Here is a 24295-nt window from a genome sequence, read left to right on the forward strand (position 1 = left end):
CCCACAGCTGTAGCTCTTCTTTTTCTATATATACTTAGAAGGTCTTTACAAATTTTCCAAAAGGGGATACTAGCCTTTGCTAGCACCTCACTTTGCTTTAGTCAGCATTAAATACTACACTAGCAGACAAGTAGTGTCCTCCTCTAGAAAACACTAAGAAAAAGCTCTCAGTTCTGTTCTCAGAGAATGCAGTGGAGCTGAATTTTAACCATTTTCTGCAGCTTGTGAAGTAGTAAAGAGATTATCTAGGCCTCTCTCTTGAAGACAAAGACGGGTTCAAGCACCAGCACGTGCTGCACTTGCACAGAAAGGCAATGCATCTAGTAGCGTCAGACCTACCTCCCATGTGCTGTGCAGATGGCCTCTATACATGCAAGAAGGGTGAAGCGTGAGATATACAGGGGCACAAGCCCAGCAGTCAGGAATCAGGGATTTCTGGACATCTGACAGTCCAGATGAAGCTTTTGCTCTTCTCCTGACAGCCACAGCTCTCACATGAAATGTCCAGATCAACTCCTTCTCATTGGGAAAACTCAAACGTCTGTCAGCTTTAACAGTGTTACGCATTGAGAATCTGAAAGATTTTTGAAAGATGTTTTTGAAGCTCTAAATCAGCTCTTTCATGTTCAAACTGAACATAAAATGAGCAAGCAACACCCCAATGATGCTGAGAAGGGGAATATCTACTCATTCATTCCCAGAAGAGTTACTTTTAAGACTGACCATCATATTTCCCCAGCTGAGCTAAAGCTCAGGTGTTGCAGTACTTTTCTGGAGGTCACAGCATCTGGCAGTAAGTCCTTGGCTTCAGAAAAACCTCAAGCAACTCTTGAGCACTGTGAGTTATGTCCACAGCCAGCTCTTCTGAGGCTATAAACTAGTGTTCAAAACCTGATAACGACTGTATACCATCTCAAAGGATCAATGGTTCAAACAAAAGTTCAACAACTGTTCACTGGTAACTGGAATCCATTCTGAGTATCCATTTTTATTATATTAGGCCTCAAGTTTCAGGAAAGGCTGAGTATTTCTCCTTGTTCATGTCTACAGATAATCTCTAGAACAAATCAATCAAAAGCGAGAAGGCATTTGAAAATTTACAGGATGGGAGAACTTTTAGTTGAAAAGGTTCATCTCCAGTTCACATGTTGCTTGCCTGAGGCATAATCAAAAATTAAATTCTATGGATTGGATTAAACAAAAGAAAAGGTTACGACCCAAGAATCCATCCTGACCTTAAAAGCTCTAGAATTCCTTGTCAGGTACTGCTGCTATGCTGATTTGTTGTACATATACCTGACCTGAAATTCAACTGAAATTCATCTGATTTGGAATTTCATTTTTTTAGATAATTTGCTAGTCATGGCAATTGTTCCTCAGATAGATCACTTTTTCTTTGGTGTACAAACCTCATTTCTTGTCCACTATGCCACAGTTTGGAACAGTTCAATACACTTGATTACAGGGTATTCTACTATACTATAATTCAGCATTTCACACAGGCTTCCAAAATAGATGACACATCCAGTCAAGAACAACACCCATGAGAATTAATTACTAATAAATGCTGTTTCTTATCTCTAGAGTAGTGTTGAAATAATAGTTACTAGTGTTCTCATACAGAAACATTCATGCCCCAATAGCAAACAAGCACTAAGGAAATCCCACCCTTCATATAAAGCAAGATGGACAGATTACTTGCACTAAAGCTGTGTAATATTTTCAACATGAAGTCATCTCTGCAGATCACATCTGATTGTTATCAGAATGCTAATTATAGAGCTGCCCACACAAGGTCAACCCCGCTCCCCTAACCTACCACATAGCATCTTTAAGTCATCAGTACAACTCCAAATATTTGCAAATAATACTGGCTAACACATCTAAAATGAATATCAAACTGCTGAACAGCTGTTCAGCTAACATTCCAGAAACAAACAAACAAACAAACAAAAAAAACAATTCTCACCTAAGGGTAGAGTTGACACCCTGAAAATTTCAATTCAACATTCAAACAAGAGGTAATCATTAAAAATGAAAGCCTGTAAAGGGACTCTTCCTGTATCCAGTAGGGAGGGAGAAGAGCATCTTCAACCTGTGGTAACTCCAGACTTAATTAGAAAGAGAAATCATACTATTTTTGGCCTTCACTAGGCCAACTGAGCAAAGCTTCTCCAGTTTCTTCCCAGGGCTTCTCCACTCCCCAGGCATCCTTATAGCCCTTATGTTGTATTTATGAACTCTCCTTCCTTGAACACAATGACTGCCTCACACTGTCTCACTAATGACAGAACTGATTTCACACGCACATTCTGGGAACGAGGGACTGGTCTTTTATATGAAGCAAATGAAGCCATGTATGTTAATGCAACAGATTTCAACATCACAAGTGCAAACAATCTTTCTTCTTCTTTATTAACTGCTGGATCGCTTCATAGAGTTCATGTGTAACGCAGCACTGGCCATCTGCCTAGAGCATATGCAGAAAAATATTAATTCCAATTTATTAAAATAATAATTGTGAAGATTTTTCAAAAGCAGCTTCCCATTTTGACGCTTGCTGGTTAAGACATCACCCCACCACGTGAGAATTCTAGCTACTAGCACATTAGGCTGAAGAAAGAAAAGCAAGATCAGCTAAAGGACACGAAGATAGTTTCTAGCATAACACTGCACATTTATTTCTGCATGATGGTGCGTGTTCAGTTAAAATTCCAGTCTTTATAAATAACACTTCATCACAGCTGAAGGAAGAAATAAAGAGCCTAATAGATGGCCACAGTCTTCAATCTCAAAATTCCTAGATGCCAAAGAATATATTTAATGTACTGGTTTCTTCACAGAACACTGTGTTCCCTAGCACAGCTCTTATAAAAAGCATGGCAGTATGGCATTAAATCCCCTGAAAATACGAGTGGCATTTCAACCAGGAAACTTCAGGAACATTATATCCCAAGGACTTCTCAAGCTTTTTCCCTGGATTTTGGCCACTGCTAATTTAAATCTGTGAACCAAAAGGCTCAATTTTGCTTGAAAGTCAAAACTGCCTCATCTAGAAAGTCTTTATATGTTGCATCGAGAGTAAACACATCTCCATTTTCACTTTTGCCGGGCTTCATTTAACTGGCTTGCTTTCAGTCCTCTGAGCCCTTCCCTTTAATGGGATGAAAGGTAAATAGTGGTCTGATCCACATGAGCACACCGACCTTGAGGCAAAGACCTCAAGCTGAAAAAAGGCTTTGGACTTGCTGAGATCATTCATATTTTGTTGGAGCAATTCAGTTTAGTGAGAAGGTGTGTCATTCTCGAGGCATGCCTACTGCAAACAGGTTTTACAAACAAACACTACCTCCACAAAACTGACCCTATATTGGGGTCCATTCTCTCAAGGAACACTAGTCCGTTGGAATGGAACACTGAAGGAATCCTGCACAGTCTGCATCTTCCTGCTCAGAGAGGGCACCTCTGCTAAGAAGCGCAAGGTGCATCACACGTCCCCGTCTGGTTGCTGCTGCAGTTAACGGGATCCTGTGCTGCAGCGACCTTATCACCTGCCACGCAGTGTCCTGCCAAGGCGACTGGCCCAGCACTCCTTTGGTCCTGGTGGTGGGACTACTCCCTGCGCTTAGAGAGCTTTTCCCTTTATCACCACCTTCAGCATAGCTCGTCCTCTAGTTCCCGTTAGGGAATGTGAAACCTTGACAAGCTCCCCCTAACCCTGCCATCCCTCTCACCTCTGTAATGAGGAGAGTTCAAAGCCAAGGGCCCTGCCCATGGTAGATCCATGCTTCCCTCGGGGTGGAACAAAACAATGCCAATGACCTCTGCAGGCCACGTTCCCCAGCACAGTTTTTGCAGGAGATGAAAGGTCGCTTTGATAAGAGAAACGCTCAGTGCCACAGAAACAATGTACTTGCCATAAAGGTCAAAAAGCCACAAGGCACTCACGAAAAATAAACCGAAATTCCTGAATCCCCAAATTGCCGGGTATGTTTTACTTCACACAGATGGTGACATGGATGGCTGAAGCACAATGTATGAGTCTTAAATATATGGGATAAGCTAAAATGTGCTTGTATGTAATGCTTGTGTTTAAAAGTCTTTATCTTCTTCTTGGTCTTACAAAGGCACTAGATTTGTTGCTTATAAAAAATAACTATTTAATGCCTATCCCATACTTTCAACAGCTGAAATGTATTGGGAGACATGATGTGGTGTAGGTGTGGCTTCAAAAGTTATTTTCTTACCAAATTTTAATGGATGGATTTTTGGACATCATGACTACATACCCACAGAAGCCCATTAGAATTATTTTTGCAGTAAGCTGGTAAAGAAAAAAAAATTAATTGATGCACATTCTGGAATATTTGTTCAAAATACAGAGCCATCACCATACAGGAATTTACGCATATAAAACAAGTTATACACTGTAATTTGTTCCATGGCAAACCACTTACTGTTATTAATACCTAGGCTCTAACACAAGTTGTTTAACTACTTCACCATCACATATGTTAAGAATGTAAAAGGAATGTTTATTATTGGAAAATGTGTTAATTTTTCAGAGGGTGTCTGTCAGCTTAGAATGAAATATCTTAAATTTCATTTTGTATTGTAACAAGTTTTGTTTTCAGAATTATTATCAGTCTGACATTCCTATGGCAATAAAAGCTACAGATACACTGCATCAATATTTGGTCTTCAGGCAAAGCAAAACAACTCTCCTAGCAATCCACTTTCAAATACATTTTATGCATAATTTATCTAGGAACTATATTTGCCTTTACGGGTATACAGGATACTCTGAGCAGCGTTTCCCCTTTGTCAGTACTGGAAGTCTAGTAAGAAATGACAAAGGTATTTTATTTCAAAACAAGGCATGGTTCACCCCTGTAATTTTTAGCCTGAAGTATCACATCCTACGTAAGGTGAATCAGCTCGTCCCCATCATGCAGCACACTATGGTAAAACCCCCACCCAAGGTGAGGAAAAGATCAGTTTTACCTGTTAACTAGCTATAACTGCCTTTTCTAACTTAGTGTTTTATAAACCTATCATCTTCTGAAAACACGTTTTTCTTAGTGTATGCATAACAAACTCACGTGGGTGCAATATATTCCACCAGTAGACAAACCAGATCCTGTTTCCAGACCCATCTGAACACTATGTCCCCAGAAGTCAATAATGTGGTGATTAATCCAACAAGCTAGGAATGGGCATCCTACATAATATCAAAGAGTAGATACACTACCCAGAAAATGCTACACACAAGCTTTTTTTTTTCTTTAAAATTATTGAATTTTGTCAGGTGCCATTACCCTGGATTGACACATACATAAATCCCAAATCATTTTTGTGTTGTTTTTCAAACTGATAAGGGGAAAAAAATAGAAGGAATCCCTCAGTGGTACTGGAATTAAGGCAGTATTGCAACAGATGGTGAGTCAGCTGCCAAAAATTAATATGAAGCATAATATTTAATGCATATTAGTTATTTTTCCCTAAAATGCAAGCGTTCTTTTTTTATTTATTTTTTGGCAACAAAGACAAAGCCTATTGTGATAAAAACAAACCCTTCTGAAACCAGACAGCTCAGGTACAAGTAAGTGCAACTGCTGAATACGGGCAGTTGAGTCAACTACCTTCAGCCATGTCTTTGCAATTCTTTCCCCAAGGAAGTATTTGGGTAAATACAATTCTTCCTGAGAATGAATATTCAAAGCAGCCTGGAAAGCATACAGGTTCCATGTTTAGGAGCAAGTAAGGCTCCAGCCAACATACTGCTAACTGACTAAACTGGGAAATGGGATGGAGAGCAAAGTTAGGCTGTTCTGGTTCCCAAAGGAAGGAAACACACAGATGGGCCTACTTAGATCTGCAATAACTACTGGCATGCCAGGTTTTTTTTTTTTTTCCTTAGATTAGTTTCAATTAAGCACCATTTTAAGTTAAATTGTGTGCTGAATTTACAAACCACTGCAGTGAATTATGAGTTATCGAGGGCCAATAAATTTGCAACAATACTTCTGAGTTTTTCCAGAAACCAGGAAACTTTTTTCCGGACACACAAAGAGCAAAAGGTACTTGCACTGGAACATATTATCAATGAAAAACTAAATAGGTCCTGGTTGTAACTAGTATGACTGTGGCATACTATACAGTAGGGCTATTACTACACTGAATATAGTCAAAGTTTGAAAACTGAACAGACCTCAGACAAATGGTAGGAATCAGGGACTGAAGCATACCAACATTTTGTAGGAAAGTTAAAAGCACTGTTCACTAGATGCCTGTTATCAGAACAAAGAAAACCACTGATACTTTCCATATTATAAAGAAAAAAGGGAAATATTGACTACTGAAGTGAGAATAAAAGAATTTACTGTATAGCTCATACACACGTTCTGCTTTCCACAATACACTTCATATTCTCTTTCATTTTTACTCCTTACCAATGGTCAAAGCTTCATCTACATTGCAAAACTAAATCATTGCTGACAAATGGGTGCAGCCAAATATGATTTCCTTTGTCTACACTTGTAACAAGAGACATACCCTGCTCTAGCTCAGCTGCACCCTTTGTTGTCATCAACTGTCAACAGCAGTTCAATTTAGTGCACTAAAGAGAGCCCAAACAATTTGGAAAGAATGATTTAAACTGAGTGGGTCCCACCCGGCTCCTCCAGAACACATATGCAGAACAGCCAATACAAGAAAAACATTTTAAAATGATTAGGAAAATGAACAGTAAAGACCCACCAAATCTGGCAGAGGGATTCAAAGCATCTGAAGTTACTTAAGTGTTGTGACACACACACACACACACACAAACAACAGCAAAAAAAAAAAAACTGACACAACCTGACTTGTGAGTTGCCTGAGTTAGAGTCGCCCATTTCTCCTTCACTATGTCATACAGGAGTCTGTGATAAAGAAGTCATTGACAATACCAGTTATATTACTGGTATTAAGTTATATTTATTTTCTGTGAAAGAAAATCTTAAGCCTTATGAACTGGAAGAAAATAACGCCATGACTAACTCGAAAGGTAGTCTGTCACTTGCCGTATAGAAGTCAAATCCAACTTAAGCAGATTGCATTGGTGTAGTCTACCATGACTTTAAATCATGTTGATACTCTCACACTTTAACAGCCAAAAGAATTACAATCTACTTGGATTAATGCAGTACACTGTCATTAGGCTGGCAATTAAATTCAATTTCTGAGATTGTGTGATCTGAGTCACCAACATCTGCAAATATCTTTACATCTTGTGTAATAGCTGGCCTCAGACCTCGATATACCAAAGTAAAAAGGCCTTTTTAATGGCTCCCACGTTATTTTGGGCTTACAACTTCACGATGACAGCAGCTTCTCAAAGCAGCCCATACATCAAATTTATTATCCAGTTTGTCATGTGGGATTTCTTAACTCTAAGCCAATATAGCAACAATGAATCAAGGTCATTGTTTACAGTGCATGAATAAAAATTAACCACCTGTTCAAAAACTTTTCTTTTGACTTTGAAAGGTATTTGGTCTCTAACACTTTTGATATATACAGCACTTAACAGTTCTTCCACATATCTGTGGACATGTGAGAAGCCACTCTCAAACAGCATCTCCTCTCATGCCAGTCTATCTTGACTTTAAAAAACTGTCAGCCATCCTACTGCTTCCAACATCGGTAGTTACACAAAAGCACACAGGCAATGCAATTTCAGGATGCTTACCCTAGGAATTAGTTTCCTCCCCACCAGTATCATTGCATATTTAAGCAGATCAGTGATTTTCAAGTGACTCTTCAGTGATAAGAACAGTAACATACAAAGACCTTTTTTAACAGCCATACAGATCAGAGAAGAGGCTGACTTTGAAAACAAAAGCACTGCTCTACAAATCCATTGAAGAAAGAAAGAGCTACTACTTTCTACCTCTGCTACCTTCTCCATGTTATGATAACCATTTCTTTCCTTAGAGCTTAAACATGATGCCTAATAAAACTTTAAGCATACAGATCTGAATAAGGAATGATAACTTCAAAAACTCCAGTCATCTTTTACTCTTTTAACAATTATTTGCAGTACTTATAATACTAGAGAAACATATTCTGTTTACAGCCAAGAATCCTAGAGCACAACCAGTAAATACATCACCTAAAAGTAACCACAGTGAAAGCCAGGGAATTTTGTTTGAAATGCACACACACACACACAGAGACACACACAGTTTCTCTACTGGGTTTACTTTAAAGCAGACTGCATAAAGCGACCCAAGACCATGCAAGCACTTGCATTCATAGCTCGAGAGGGTCATTCCAAGGCCCCCAAGCCCTTCCCACTAAAAGTGGGCATTCTGTGGGCCGTACCTCCTTGATCCGCTTCACAAGCGCATTCTGATCAAAGGCAACCGCTTCTGCACACTGGTGAAGATGGTCCTGGTACCGGAGACACAGCTGTAGCACTTGGTGGGGGTCCAGCTTTTCCAGTTTGGTGTTGGTCGGAGAGGTCTGCCCACTGAGGAGTCCTAGAAGGCAAGGGAAGAAAAGGAGTTAATCTGGCTGTTCATATAACCAGTTCAACTGCAAGCAGAAAGGCAGCAAAACATGTCCTGAAGAAAAGCTTTAAAAGGATGAATGAAAAGCTAATTCAGGCTTGAAGACTACTGAATGGACTTTAACAACATAATGGTGCAGTGAAGGCTAAAAGTAGGAAGAGCAGGGATAGAAGATTTATGGCCATTTAGGATTCATAGCAGTGCAAAGAATAGTTTGCCATACAGCTTACCCCTCCTTGACAGAGCTTAAAGGCAGAATCTAAACATACTACCATAATGCACAACAGCTTGGTTTCCAGTGATAGGCTGCATAAAGCAAGTCCTGCTTCATCTCCGTCACAAGCAATTCTGAACTCTGACAAATGAGCCCCGTCCTCATTTATGTACGCCAGAAGGGGAAGGAGTGGAGTTCTGCAATCCCCTAAGGGCATGCGACTTGAACTATTTTCATTAGAATCTCACTGTCAAAAACAGATTTCTAAAAAATCATTAAAAATTCACTGGTCCCCCAAAACAAAGCTGAGTGAAAAATGACCCACCTAAGTTAAATTAAAAACTGGGGTGAAATGTCAGTGTTTTGCCTACCTTGCCTTTTTCGAAGCTTCAGAACCCTTTCACATTGTAAGATTTTTCTTTACGTTCCCCAAAGACTAGCCCATACATACATATATTTATATATATATATATATATTAAGATCTTTACCTACTCACATGACTCTAGGTTTCACAAAAAGCTCACCAAAAAAGTATGAGACTTAATACTGGGCCACTGTTAATATCCAGAGGAGAAAAAGGCAAAACCGTCCAGAGAAATTTCTCCTGCCCATTTTTTGTTGCTTGCATAGTGCAACTTGAGAACCCTTGCTGAGCTCAAGCACATGTGTGTCATACTGTCAGTTTTCTCCACAGCTTCTGGAAAAAGTGATGCTAAATTCTAAGGCCATCCTTTTTTGTTATTTCCTTTATTTATTTTCTTTTCATTTTCCTCCAGCATTAGCACAACTTCTTTCTAGTTGGGACACCATCTGTGACAAACAGCACACACACGCAATCTGCTTTTTCCAAAACATCTGTCAAGCTATGTAAACTGAATTCAGCAACTGCATGCATGTGCCTGCCCTCTGGGGCTCTCCGTTTACTGACAGGAAAAGACATTAAAACAGCAAATGTAAGCAAGTATCATACTAAGCAATTAAAAGAAGTAATAAATGCAAGTTATTTGGATTGGAAAAGTTCTTCTAAGAATGTACCTCACTGGGAAATAGAAAGTTGTGACATCAAGTTCTTGCCAGAAGACTCACAAACAAGACAGAAACCAAGACTAAGTCAGAAGTATCTTATGAATTTGAGAAAGTTAAACCTCTTCAAAAAAATTTCCAGACAGAAATGAGAACAAAACTAGGAGAGCAACCTCATCAGATATGATGAAGTAGGTTTACTTTGCATCAACACTCAATGTTTTATTCTCTCAGAATGCTCTCAATTACCCTTTACATAAAACCCATCCTTTCCTCATCTTCAGTGGAAAAAAAAAAAAAAAAGATAATTTTGTTTTGCTGACTTGTCATCCACTACAATTGCACTGCCTGTATCAACAGGTCAGAAGAGGAGATAGACAGTTAACCATTTGGTCTCAAAAATCTGTATTAGCCAAATCCTTTTTTATGTTCTAGAAAGAATTACCTCAAACAAAATCTTAGGTCCAGCAATATCAATTGCAAATCTTTCAAGAAAACTTTCAGCTGAAGTGCAAAACTTTAATGAGAGCAAACATGCTGAAGGAAATGAAACTTTTTTTTTTAATGTATACATTACATTTACATGTTTTAGCGTTCCTTCAGTTTGTTAATTCTGATCTTCTGTAAATTTATCTTGTCAGGATAAATGTTCGAATAATGTTGTCAACTTTTAATATGTTGAATGTTCACACAGGAATGAAGAGTTCACTGTACACCTGAGGCTGTTACCGTGTTCCTGCACTGATCAAAATACATGATGCTATCAACCAACTAATTTTCTTTTATTGCTAATCTCTCACCAGCTTCAAGAGGAGGAAGAGAATTAGGCTCTATTTAATAGATTTAATTAAAATGAAGTGTGTATTTTGGCTAACCTAAGAATTATAAGAGTTTTGAAGCGGAACAGGGCAAGGACTGTAAAATAAGCTATAAAGGACTACGTTACTGAAACTTATATTATGTACTTACAACCTTGTACAGGTTGAAAAACACTAAAAGCAAAATTAATAAACTATAAGGAGCCTCTGATTCACTATCCAGAAAAACGTGAACTCAAGTGAACGGAGACATTAACTGTTCTGCTGGACTATCTTCATAAGAAGGCAGAAGTTCAAATATAACCCAGTATAAATGTTTGAAGTCGTAATAAAAACCAAACAGCATACATTATTTAAAGATAAAGGATAGCATTATTTTGGTTGATGCAGTAGGGAGAAGACAAAGCAATTAGCTTCTCTCAAGATCTATGGCTCATGCTGTCCATGCCAGCGAAGAACTTAGCTCTGAATTTCAACTTGTAGGAAAAGAAAGACTGAAGTGAACAGAAGCATGAAAAAAACCATGCAGTCTTCTACCTGGCAGAAATTCCCCTCATCAGAAATCGATCCACTATTTTTTGTTGTTCACAGTGACTACTTACTGCCCACAGTGTAAATATTAAAATTTTATTAATTCATTGCATTTTATTTCTTAGCAAGTCGGTAGCTTTGCTCCAAAAGAGCAGATGGCAGCAGTAAGTAATCTTGACACTTCATGGAAGTCTGTAAACACGCAGATTCCAGAGAGATTTTACCAGGGGAGTCCTGGGAGGTAGGAACTGAGATGCAGGGCTGGGAAGGACCCTCTGCCCCACGGAGTCCAGATCTCTTCTGTGCCTCCTCTCCCTAGGAGCAGACAGCAAGCCCCAAAGGCTTTCATACAATATCTGCTTCACAAGCTCTGCCCTCAAGAGATAGCAGCATGCTTCCCTACACCCTTGAAAAACTTAAGATCCACAGGAAAACACCCAAACCAAGAGCGACACACGGAAAAAGGGCAGGAGGTTAAAAAGGGTGTTGCTTGTATCCTTTGTTCGTATACAACAGAAAACTGAGGAGACCAGCTAAAAGCCTTCAGCAATTCAGCATTGAGGAGGTTTCGTTTCTAAAGCAGATAGCCAGCGCTGCAAACTTCCAGGTATTATTAAATAACTCGCTTCTTGAAAATCACTACTTCCTTCTCAAAGCTTTGTCCCACACTTTGAACTCTTCACCAAACAGGCCCATCCTAAGGGATGGAAGCAGGACTAGTCGACAAGAGGTTTTCAAAAGGATATGAGATCATATCTGTTGCAACAAAACATTTATTAGGTCAGTCTTTCAAGTGCCAAAAGGTGGAGAGAGACAGAGGTCTCTGTGTGGTTCAGGCTCACTCCAGACACAGCCAGCGCTTGAACCTGCTCAGCAGCAGAGTAACTAAGTGCTGAGTTGCCGCTACTTCACCGAGGAACGGGTGTTCCTATGATTTCATCGGTGTGATTATTACTTTTCTTCCCCTGCCCCCTCCAAGAGCACATTTCTGCTCTTACAGGGGAAGAAAACAGAATCTAAAGTCTTCAAGTCTTATTAAATTGAATAGTCGTTTCCCAAGCTGTTGGTTCTCTTCCAAAGAGAGAAGCACACCCGGCATGGCTTTTATACTGACTGAACCATAGAGAAGAGAACGCTTGGCACACGAGAGACTCAACTTTCCCTGAGTGATAAGCAAAGGCGGCGTGGAGGATCTCACGGCTTGGGAAAAACAAAAACGGGGACATGGGAGATGGACTACTGCTGAGCTGTAGTGTACGGACCAAAAATGCTTTGGCAACTGCCAAACATGCACATTCTTAGCTATCAAATTACACTGTAAAACAAATAAGATGACAGACCACATTACGTGCCTGCCATGATGAAGAGAAGTCAGGATCCGCTGCTTGCTCTGGATACATCTGATGAATAAACAGTGTACCCATGAAGGTGATAATAAGCAATGGGACAAACAAAGATTCACATTTCTGCTCCTAAATGGTGCTTTAGGGAGAAAAAGAAAAGCACACCAAGTATGTCGTGCACAGAAAAATATCATATATCACTACAAGGCTGGCTGACCCATGGACTTGACAAATCTGTTATTGTTTCCATATTCCTTGGCAAAGCAGAGGCATGTTAAAACCATTTTCCTCCTACTTAGTCATCTCCTTGTTGGTTCCAGGTCAATATACACTTCCAACAAATTACATCCTACTGAGCAGAAGAAAGCTGTTAGTTTTAAAAGCATTTTTATGACTAGAAAAGTTTCTGAGAAAATGCTTTACACGGTATACTGACACAGTATGCATACAGAGCCCAGTTACCAACCATAGTCACGTTTTTCTGTTTTTAGGGACTATCCTAACAACAACTGGAGTGCTTTCCAACTTGAAACATATTATTACTTCTTTTTGACTTATGTAGTACCTTTTCAAGCAGTAATGGCAGACATCACAGAAAGAAAATAAAAGGTCCAATGCTGTTAATTTATTTGTTACAGGCAACAAAGCACAGGACACTGTGGTCTTGTTACCTATTTAGAGGCCAGAAGGGTTCACAGTATCACAGATTTTCTAGGTTGGAAGAGACCTCAAGATCATCGAGTCCAACCTCCGACCTAACACTAAGTACTCCACTAAACCATATCACTAAGGGCTACATCTAAACGTCTTTTAAAGACCTCCAGGGATGGTGACTCCACCACCTCCCTGGGCAGCCCGTTCCAATGCTTAATAACCCTTTCAGTAAAGAAGTACTTCCTAACATCCAACCTAAAACTCCCCTGTCGCAACTTTCGCCCATTCCCCCTCGTCCTGTCACCAGGCACGTGGGAGAACAGACCAACCCCCACCTCTCTACAGCCTCCTTTAAGGTAACTGTAGAGAGCAATAAGGTCGCCCCTGAGCCTCCCCTTCTCCAGGCTGAACAAGCCCAGCTCCCTCAGCTGCTCCTCGTAAGACTTGTTCTCCAGACCCCTCACCAGCTTGGTCGCCCTTCTCTGGACTCGCTCGAGCACCTCCATGTCCTTCCTGTAGCGAGGGGCCCAAAACTGAACACAGTACTCAAGGTGCGGCCTCACCAGAGCCGAGTACAGGGGCACAATCACTTCCCTAGACCTGCTGGCCACACTGCTTCTTATACAGGCCAGGATGCTGTTGGCCTTCTTGGCCACCTGGGCACACTGCTGGCTCATATTCAGCTGACTATCAACCAGTACTCCCAGGTCCTTCTCGGCCAGGCAGATTTCCAGCCACTCATCTCCCAGCCTGTAGCTCTGCTTGGGGTTGTTGCGCCCCAGGTGCAGGACCCGGCACTTGGCCTTGTTGAACTTCATAGAGTTGACCTCAGCCCATCGCTCCAGCCTATCCATATCCTCCTGCAGAGCCTTCCTGCCCTCGAGCAGATCGACACATGCACTTAGCTTGGTGTCATCTGCAAACTTACTGAGGGTGCACTGGACGCCCTCATCCAGATCATCGATAAAGATATTAAAGAGGGCCGGCCCCAGTACCGAGCCCTGGGGGACACCACTAGTGACCAGCCTCCAGCCAGATTTGACTCCATTCACCCCAACTCTCTGGGCCCGGCTATCCAGCCAGTTTCTAACCCAGCGAAGCGTACGCCAGTCCAAGCCCCGAGCAGCCAGTTTCTTGAGGAGAATGTTGTGGGGAACTGTGTCAAAAGCCTTACTGAGGTCAAGGTAAACCACATCCACAGCCTTTCGCTCATCCACCAAGCGCGTCACTTGGTCATAGAAGGAGATCAGGTTCGTCAAGCAGGACCTGCCTTTCATAAACCCACGCTGACTGGGCCTGATCGCCTGCTTGCCCTGCAAGTGTCGCGTGATGACCCTCAAGATAATCTGCTCCATGAGCTTTCCTGGCACTGAGGTCAAACTGACAGGCCTATAGTTCCCCGGGTCTGCCCTGCGGCCCTTCTTATAGATGGGCGTCACATTGGCTAGCCGCCAGTCAACTGGGACCTCCCCCGATAGCCAGGACTTCCGATAAATGATGGAAAGCGGCTCGGCCAGCTCCTCCGCCAGTTCTTTCAGTACGCTCGGGTGCATCCCATCCGGCCCCATCGACTTGCGCACATCCAAGCTCCGTAGCAGGTCGCCAACCATTTCCTCATGGATAGCGAAGGCCACATCCTGCTCCCCATCCCCTTCCACCAGCTCAGGGCACTGGGTATCCAGAGAACAACCGGTATTGCCGCTAAAGACTGAGGCAAAGGCGGCATTAAGCACCTCAGCCTTTTCCTCATCCTTAGTAACTAGGTTTCCCCTCGCATCCAGTAAAGGATGGAGATTCTCCTTAGTCCTCCGTTTCGCGTTGATATATTTGTAAAAGGATTTTTTGTTGTCTTTAACGGCAGTAGCCAGATTGAGCTCCAGATGAGCTTTGGCCTTTCTAATTTTCTCCCTGCACAGCCTCGCTACATCCTTGTAGTCCTCCTCAGTGGCCCGCCCTTTTTTCCAAAGATTATAAACCCTCTTTTTTCTGCTAAGCACAAGCCGCAACTCTCTGTTGAGCCAGGCCGGTCTTCTTCCACGCCGGCTCATCTTAGGGCACATGGGGACGGACCGCTCCTGTGCCATCACGATTTCCTTCTTGAGGAGCGCCCAGCCTTCCTGGACTCCTCTGCCCTTCAGAACTGCCTCCCAAGGGACTCTGCCAACCAGCGTCCTGAGCAGCTCGAAGTCAGCCCTCCGGAAATCCAATACAGCAGTTTTACTGGTCCCCCTTCCTGGCCTCGCCAAGAATAGAGAACTCTACCATTTCGTGGTCACTCTGCCCAAGACAGCTTCCGACCACCACATCTCCCACCAGTCCTTCTCTGTTTGTGAAGAGAAGGTCTAGCAGGGCACCACCCCTGGTAGGTTCACTGACCAGCTGCGTCAGGAAGCTATCTCCCACGCTCTCCAGAAACCTCCTAGACTGCTTTCTGTGCCGTGTTGTGTTTCCAGGATATGTCCGGGAAGTTGAAGTCCCCCACGAGGACAAGCGCCGACGATTTTGCAACTTCTGTCAGTTGCCTATAAAACTCCTCATCTGTCTCCTCATCCTGGTTCGGCGGTCTATAACAGACCCCGACCAGGATGCTAGCCTTGCCGGCCTTCCCGCAGATCCTAACCCACAAGGATTCAACCTTATCATTCCCAGCCTGGAGTTCCACAACATCAAAAGATTCTCTAATGTAGAGAGCCACGCCACCACCCCCTCTGTGCTGCCTGTCCCTCCTGAAGAGCCGATAGCCAGGCATTGCAGCACTCCAGTCGTGGGAGCGGTCCCACCACGTCTCTGTGATGGCAACCAAGTCGTAGCCTGCCTGCTGCACGATGGCTTCCAGCTCCTCCTGTTTGTTACCCATGCTGCGTGCATTAGCGTAGATGCACTTCAGCTGGGCCATCGCCTTCTTCCCCGGCCTAGCCATTGTTTCCCCCGGCACAGCTCCAACAAGCCTTGTTTGAGCCCCGTCCCCCTTCTTACCTAGTTTAAAGCACTCTATGAGTCCCGCCAGCTCCTGGCCTAGGATCCATTTTCCCCTTGGAGATAGGGACCCGTCTGGGGCCATCAGGCCAGGGTGCCGAGTAAAGCTCCCCATGGTGAAAAAACCCAAAATTTCTGTGCTGGCACCAGCCTCTGAGCCACCTATTAACCACGTGAGCTTTCCGTGTCCTCTCCATGCCTCTCCCTTCCCCCGCAGGGATAGACGAAAACACCACCTGCACTCCCGCTCCCTCCACCAATCGTCCCAGCCCCCTATAGTCCTGTTTGATAGCCTTGAGGCTTCTCTTTTCAACATCGTCACTGCCAGCCTGGACTATCAAAAGCGGGTAATAGTCAGAGGGGCGAACCAGGTTTGGAAGCTTCCTGGTAACGTCTCTGACCCTGGCCCCAGGGAGGCAGCAGACTTCCCTATGTGTGGGGTCAGGCCGACAAACAGGGCCCTCCGTTCCCCTGAGGAGGGAGTCGCCCACAACAATCACCCTTCTTTCTTTCTTGGTGGAGGCAGTCCTGAGGCGTGGAGTCAACTTCCTCACCTCAGGCATCCTCCTGGGTAGGCTTCCTACCTCATCCTCACCCACCGGTCTCTCAAGCTCCAGGGCCTCAAACCTATTGTTCAAGGGCACCTGGGAAGGCGGCGCCGGAAGGGGAGGGCATCTCCTGCGAGGTCGAGCAGGGACCTGTCTCCATTCCTCCTCAACTCGCAGGTCCCCTCCCTCTGCCCGATGGCGACAGGGCAGGGGTCCACCCCCCTTTGGGGCGTCTCACCCTGGTCCCTCTCCCTCCGGTCCTGCAGGGAGTCGCTCCACCAGTCTATCTCCCGCTCGCACTCCCTGATATCCCTCAACCTCTGCACCTCCTCCTTGAGTTCCGCCACCAGGCGGACCAGGTCGTCCACCTGCTCGCACCTCACGCGAGCAGTCTCTCTGCCTCCCGCCGATGGCAGCAAGAGGCTCAGACACTCCCCGCACCCGGAGACCTGAACTGCCGCATGTTTGGATGGGCAGTCGGTCTGGGTGTGTACTGACTTCCTAGAGAAGGCACCGTGCCTGGTGGAGACCATCGCAGCCCAGCTGACGGGAGAGTGCCGTTGGAGGAGTTGTCCCTATGGGCGGGTGTGAGCGCTCCGCCCTTCCTGCCCGCCCTGCCCGCGCTCACTGCCTCGCTAACCGCCGCGTCACTCCCTGGTCGCCGCGCTCCCTAAGGGCCGCCTTTGAACGGCCGGGGGGAGGAGCTGTCGCTGGCGCTGCTGGCTCCGCCTACGCCTCGTCAGCCTCCCTCACGAGGGCTGCCGGTGCCTGGCGGCTCCCTCACGTAGGCCCGATGCCCGAAAAATAGCCCTGCCTGTCCCGATCCCGCGCTCCGCTGCAGCACGCGTCTGCCCCGGAGCCGATCGCCTCGGCAAGTGGCCAAGGGGTTATAGTCATTCAAGTAATCAACCCTTCTGTGGAACAGAAGAGAGGACTTCTGTGGTAACCACTTGTTTAATAAGACCAGACGTTTACCTTGACCAGAATAGTGCTCCCAACATTTGACAACAGTGGACATTTAGAAAAGAATGTCTTTGTCTCTGCTTCGTCCTCTAGCACAATCTTCCCACCTCCAAGTTATTACAAATTTCAGAGAAAAAAATACTGTGGTCTGTGAAGCTCTGACACTTAGATTTCTGTGCAACAGCAGCAATCTAGAGTGGGGTGTACTTTTTTCCATCATGTTTCCCTGCTTAAGAACTCCCCGTTAAGTCTCCTCTCCCACAGAAGACTTAATTTCTCTGATTATTTCTCTAACGCCCTCAAAGAACCCTGCACCCTGAGGCCTGACTTCCCTCTTTCAAAGCCAAGTCCATTCTTCTCCAACGCACGGTGTTTACAAGTCTAAAAATCCAGTTGCTTCTGTAATTGCTACCCCTTTGCTGGACTGACTATTCAGCAACACGCTTTTTAAGGGCTTGCATTGCAGTGTATTGCATGTCATCACCTTTTCTCCTGTGAGCAAGGTTAAATGAAGCAACAGATTACACACTGTGATTAGCAACAGCTTGTCAACTTTATAGAGGCGCTACCAGTTCTGGTACGTCTTTCTGAAGATTGATTCCTGTGTACATTACCATTTTTTGTAAAACCTCTGCTGTGAATACTTCTCATTCAGACTTGTAAAGAATGGTGTACTTTTGTAATGAATGCTGATTCAACTAATTGATTTTGCTTTTCTCAAATTCTTCTCTGACAATCCCACAGACTCTTCAGCAAGCTTCTGAAGAATCTAAGAAGCTTTCATAAGCATATGTTATTAGCTGTTCTTAAGGAACTTCTCTTCTGGTATTTTAATGATTTCTTATTTAAACTGCTACAGTTTGTGAACTTCTGCTCACCTATCAAAGGTTTCCTTTTGCCTTTAATTTTTTTTGAAATATCTTTTTGCCTATAGCTCTTTTCATATTCCTTCAACAAGGCAATCCCTCCCTCCCCTTTCAAAATCACCTTTGCTGCCTGCAACTTACTTCTTTTCAGCTGTTCCTAATTCCTCCTCCTTACCACCCTCTTTTCTTAATGAAACTCCTCTTCATAAATTTAACCCAAGACGGTAAAACTTTCTCAGCTCTTCCATTCCTCACTGAATTTGAATAGGCTCTGGTTACTACCAATAAAATAGCACTGGGTCATTTCACACACCCTCTTTAAAAGACAGCATTAGTTTTAGCTTAAAAAGTGGTATTTTTCAGGTCTGCAGGAATTTTCCAGTGTTCCAAGGTTATTTAAAAATGATCAGACCAACAACTTCCCTCATCAAGTGCTTGTAATGCTCTTGGATAAAGCTACCCAGTCTGGCTAGTCTCATAAATGAAGTCTGCCCTCAGTAGCCACAGTTTAACTATTACAACGTCATACAGTTGCCTTCCTCATTGCTATTTGCAAAGGTGAGCACCTTCAGGTATCCCAGAGTACAAAAAAAATATATATATCCACACAAGAAACAGATGAGATCCCTGAAGACTGAGCATTCTTTCTTGACCATTACTGCTTGCACAAGTTTGGAGGCAGCAACTTGCTATTAGCTGAGATAGAGAGCTCATTTCCCCATGCAAGAAGACTTTAATATGACATACGGAAAAGAAATAATTGCACGTGTGTGCAGCAGAATAAAAGGCATTGAAATACATCCAAACATACAAAGTAATCAGATTTATATGGCTCTTATTGACCAAGTGATTTGAATTGCAATTGTGTACTTCCTCCTTTCATTCCTGAAGACTAACAAAAGACTACATTTTCAGCAAAGTCTTTTTTTTTTCCTGATACTTCTGTTAGGATACATCAAAATTCATACACTCAGATATGGAAAGCCAGGCTGCCCTTAAGAAAAGGGCATACACCATAGAATTAGTAGAGGTCAAGCATGACGAAAGGGAACTTCCAAAAATATGAACAAAATCACAGCTAGTCACAGAGAAAACTTTAACCTCAAATGTAGATGACCACACAATCTTTTTTACAAATCAGTTTATTTTCTAAAATCACACTGATAAAACACCTTGTAATAAAATATGTATTTACTCAAAGACAAAACCTGGCTTTGTTGCCTGTGTATTTTCAATTCCTTTGAACTTTAATAGGGAAACACAATGACTGTAGGCAAAATGAATAGCTATTATGTGAGCAAAGAACATATTTGTATTGTGGCAAGGAATGTTGGCTGTAACAGCAATTTTTCCTCTATTTTGGAGCTCATATCATGTGATCTGTTACTTCTGCATGGGTGACAGATGGGCTGAAGGCTCTTGTCTTGTCACATCATTTAACAGGCAACTTTTCTGACCAAAGAGTCCAAATACTCTCTCAGTATGAATATTGTGCCTCAGTTTCCTAACACCACGAGCTATTGCTTGTAAGATAATACTCATTAAGATATAAAAATCACCACTGCTTTTATTCCTCCATCATTTACCTTTAAAAAATAAAATAAAATTAGGAAGATCAAAGACATTTAGGTTTCTTTAAAAGTGTAGTTTTAAAGAACAAAAAATCCAATCTCTTACGGTTTTCTACCTATTAGAGGCACAGATCTTACATTAGGAGAAATTGTGATTGAGGGTTTTTTGTTATTACTGTTATTAAATGCACTAAAAGACTATCTGTTTCTGATATTTCTGCTTTACTTTTGAGCCTCATTTTTATTAAGGCTTAGATCTGTCAAAAATTTCTGTACACCATTAAAACTTACTCCTATCAAATAGGGATGGTTATACGTAATTACTTAGGCACTCATAATTTTTTGCACCACTTAAGCTTGCAACATGTCTAAAGCAATGACTTTCACTCCATACTTTGTATGCTCTGGAAAGCAGTTAGTGCGATGAAGCCTGATCGTGACTGGGAATTTGAAGACTGCTGCAAAACACAAATGTTTCAGTGATGCAAAAGATTTCTATATTAAAATTCCTGTTTGAAAAGAGGAAAACCACAAACAAATCAGCAATGCTTCCTCACTTGGCCTGTTAGAAACCTGTATGCCCAAAAGGGGAAAGCAGCATACAGTCTGTGTGCACTAAAATTTCTGTCTGCAGTTATTTAGATATGCCTCTTTGTAAGTACGAGATTGCCATGTGATAAGCCTTGGAAAAGTTGCTGTCGGTTACCAGAAAATCGGTAGCATGTCTACTGATACCCTTGTTTTGAAGCTTCAGGTAGGGAAAAAGGTACACAATGTACTCTGAAGAAAAACACACGGCTGCACTATGTCAAGTATAAGCAGCCAAGATACAGATTTTTTATTTTTATTTTTATTTTTTTAAAGCTTCTGGATCACAGAAGTAATATGTAAGAGAGTGTTTTTGACTAAGCATTTGCAATATTGTATGGTCCACTTCCTGCCACAGACCCAAAAGGATAATTATAAGCAAAAGATTGGGAAGAGATGGGATAATTCACAGGAAAGTGAGAGATAGTGGTTCTGTGTCATGCAGTAAACTGTACTCACTTACTCTGGAGCAACTTTTTAAATGTATTTTTTTTTAATTTATTTTTTTTTGCAAACACATCAAGACCTAAGACCCACCATCATTTGATTATGTAAGCACATGATATCGGCAGGCTACAACTGACCTCCTTATCCCAAACACTATACACATACAAAGGGCAGAAGACTAACGTCATTTTACAAGATGAGGAATTGAGGCACCGAGAGATTAAGTGATTTATCTGAGACCACATGGAAGCTGCTGTCCCCCAGCCTGATGACTTCACCACCAGAACATCCCTCCCCTTCTCTCACTCTCAAATAACAAATTCCAGCAGCGCAGGAAGCAACAGAGCCAGTTTTCCTGTGGAACTGTCAGTATCAAACACATTTGTGCAGTCTCTCCCACACAGATTCTCAGACATCTAATAAAGGTTTATGATACAACCAGAGCCAAATTAATGTATTCTTCTCTCCCAACCCCCATGTACACCCTCCGATAAAGGGAAGGTCCAGCTCCCTTCTTCCTCACCTCACATGCCTCACGCTCACCACAAGCAAGCAGTGATGTGCAGTTACCGCACAGAAAACGATTCACTTTGCTAAAACAGCAGAGAACTAACCCAGTGGCTTGTTTTTTTCCTTTCTCTAGGGTTGCAGAAGGATTCAGCTTACCAGGAGATCAAAAACTACAGCTAGTATCTGGAGAGGCAAGAGAGAGAAAAGCAAAGGACAGAGGGAGACCTCTCTGTCTGAGCAATAGCAAGCTGCTACTTCAATTTCTTCTGCATGCAAAACCTTTGAAGAGTCTCAACTTTACCTGTCCACCTGTCTTCCTTAAAATAACAGGACCGTAACTAGCTTTCGTAACTGTCTCCGCTGCAAAATTTGGTTGACATTTGCTAGCAGACACAAAGTTTTCTAGAGTGTAGATGGAAGAGAAGAGGGTAAGCAGGAGCAAATACACTCAATTTCTCTTAAATAAATACGAACAAATAAACAACAAAAAACAGCAAACTAAAAGCCATCTAACTGATTCTACTGTCAGTAATAAGATGGCTCCTTGAGGCTAACCTTTATTTTATTTTAGGTAAAAGTGTATGGATTTTTATCCACACATACTAACAATAAAAATAAAAATAAAAATAAACATAAAAATAAAAGAACACAGTGTTGAGTGGTCTGTAGAGGAAAGGAGACATCTGAAGTCACCTGTAAGCACAAGGGCACCCACGTGCAGCTGGGGCACGTTTGCTATTCCACAATAACCAGCCTGTGTACACACACAAACCCCAAGTAAACTCAGTGGGGGCCAAGTACACCGTGCTGCTTTTACCAAGATGCAGAAGCAAACGCACAGACAATTCCTACACTGTAGCCTAAGAGCTGCAAGTCTGAGTTCACTACCTGGTTTTCTCCATGGTAACTTATTCACGTGCCTTGTGCCTGAGACCACATTACAGGAAAGACTACTTGAAGCAAAATGACCGGCCACTTCAGGTTTATACAATCAGATTACAACATGTCAACAAATGAGATATGGTTCTTCAACAAATAATATATTTTATTAGATTAACCGATACTACTGTCTGCTGCTTTTCTCCAAACTTCTGGGCACCTTCTTCAGTTCAAATGTCAATTTGAAACTATCGCAACTGCAATTTATTGCCAAAATATGGCATAGAGCAAGACTAATGAACAGGCCATTGACTTGCAGAGGCAGTGAGTCCAAGACTCCAGTTCTGTTTTCCAGAGATGAAGAAAGCTGTTTTAAAGGTGGTAGAGAAATTCTTAGAGATTGAAAGAGATCCTTTTAAATAAGTAATAGGATCTGATGATAAAAGTTTTCATTGATGATTTATAACTGCAAGCAAAACATAGCACTGACTGTGGTATAACCACCATTTATACACATGAAACACACAGTTTCTATTTGGTATGTAGTAATACTTTTAACATATGTCCTATCTTTTGTGTATTATCACAACAAACACCATATCCTCAATTACAACTGCAGCCCTAAATCTTAAGGGCTTGAGCCATGGCACATTGCCAAGTAAAAATAATGTCATGGCCAAGAGTTATGGACATGTCATGACTTTTGTCCGTTTTTCCAAGAGCTCTATCTGAAATACACACTAAAGAAGAACTATCCAAAATATACTGTTGACAGTTTCTGGCCACAGGTACTAGGAACAGTAATTTCTGTCTATTATGTGCATTCAGAAAAACATACCAAAGAAGAGTGATTTGTAAATGCTGCCGAGTTGGCATTTTTCACTTTATCTTCTTTTCTCACATGCGACCCAATTAATCACTCAACCATTTTGCTGGCAATGTGGGCTGCCATTTCATAGAATGGCTCAGGTTGGAAGGGGTGTTAAAGATCATCTAACTCCAACCCCCTTGCCACAGGCAGGGATGCCACCCACTAGATCAGATTGGCCAAGGCCCCAACCAACCTGGCCTCAAACACCTGCCCAGATGGGGCATCCACAACATACTGGTTCTATTTTGGCTGATACTTACTTCTTAAACTAGATAGCCCATTTTTTCCTACGTGCTGTGGTAACATGATCTGGAAGCTTTTATTGTGTAAGCCCCGTATTTTTAAGAAGACTGACTTGACATATAAAGATGTTCTGTGCAGGTTTTACCAGCATACATTCCAAATGGCGTGCATTACTCGGGAGCAGCAGAGTCTAGTTGGGACTGATGAAACTTCTTAAATGATACAGCCCACACATACATAGCTCATACAGCATGCACTTCACAGAGAATAAGTAATTACTCCTCACTTTTTCTTGAAACTAACTTAACTGGACTCTTTTGTTTATTAGGATAAGTGGTTATCTGCTAGTAAGGCCAACTGAGTAAGAGAAGGTGAGGTTCTACCCACTGCATTCGTTCTGGTGAGTACAAAGTGAGCAAGCATCACTTTGGGAACCTGGCTGTCCTCAGCAGATCAAACTTCTTAGCCTGGCAACTCCACTGCCCAAATGGAACAAAATTATTCAGGCAGAGCTGTTTCCTATTAAATGATCATACCATCTGACATTTTTTATGTGCGTACCTGCTGCCGAAATCTGAACCATTGCTTTCCTCTCTATTCTCTCTCCCACCTGTATTTAAATATTCAGGTTCCTGTCTTCCCAACTCACATTAACCACATTCAAATGCTTTTCTTTCTCAGTCTGTTTTTATTT

The 24295-nt window shown here is 42.4% G+C and overlaps 1 protein-coding gene across 2 annotated transcripts in view; it reads right to left on the reverse strand.

The window, feature by feature from the left end:
• The window catches only part of BORCS5 (BLOC-1 related complex subunit 5), a 104344-nt gene that overhangs the window by 12153 nt on the left and 67896 nt on the right, over window positions 1–24295 (reverse strand). For both annotated transcript variants that reach the window (XM_013172846.3, XM_013172848.3), the window contains one exon: window positions 8368–8525. In XM_013172846.3, coding sequence (XP_013028300.3) covers window positions 8368–8525 — 158 coding nt within the window. The remainder of the gene's footprint in view (window positions 1–8367; window positions 8526–24295) is intronic.

This window comes from Anser cygnoides, chromosome 1, assembly GCF_040182565.1.
Source record: "Anser cygnoides isolate HZ-2024a breed goose chromosome 1, Taihu_goose_T2T_genome, whole genome shotgun sequence".
Lineage (NCBI taxonomy): Eukaryota > Metazoa > Chordata > Aves > Anseriformes > Anatidae > Anser > Anser cygnoides.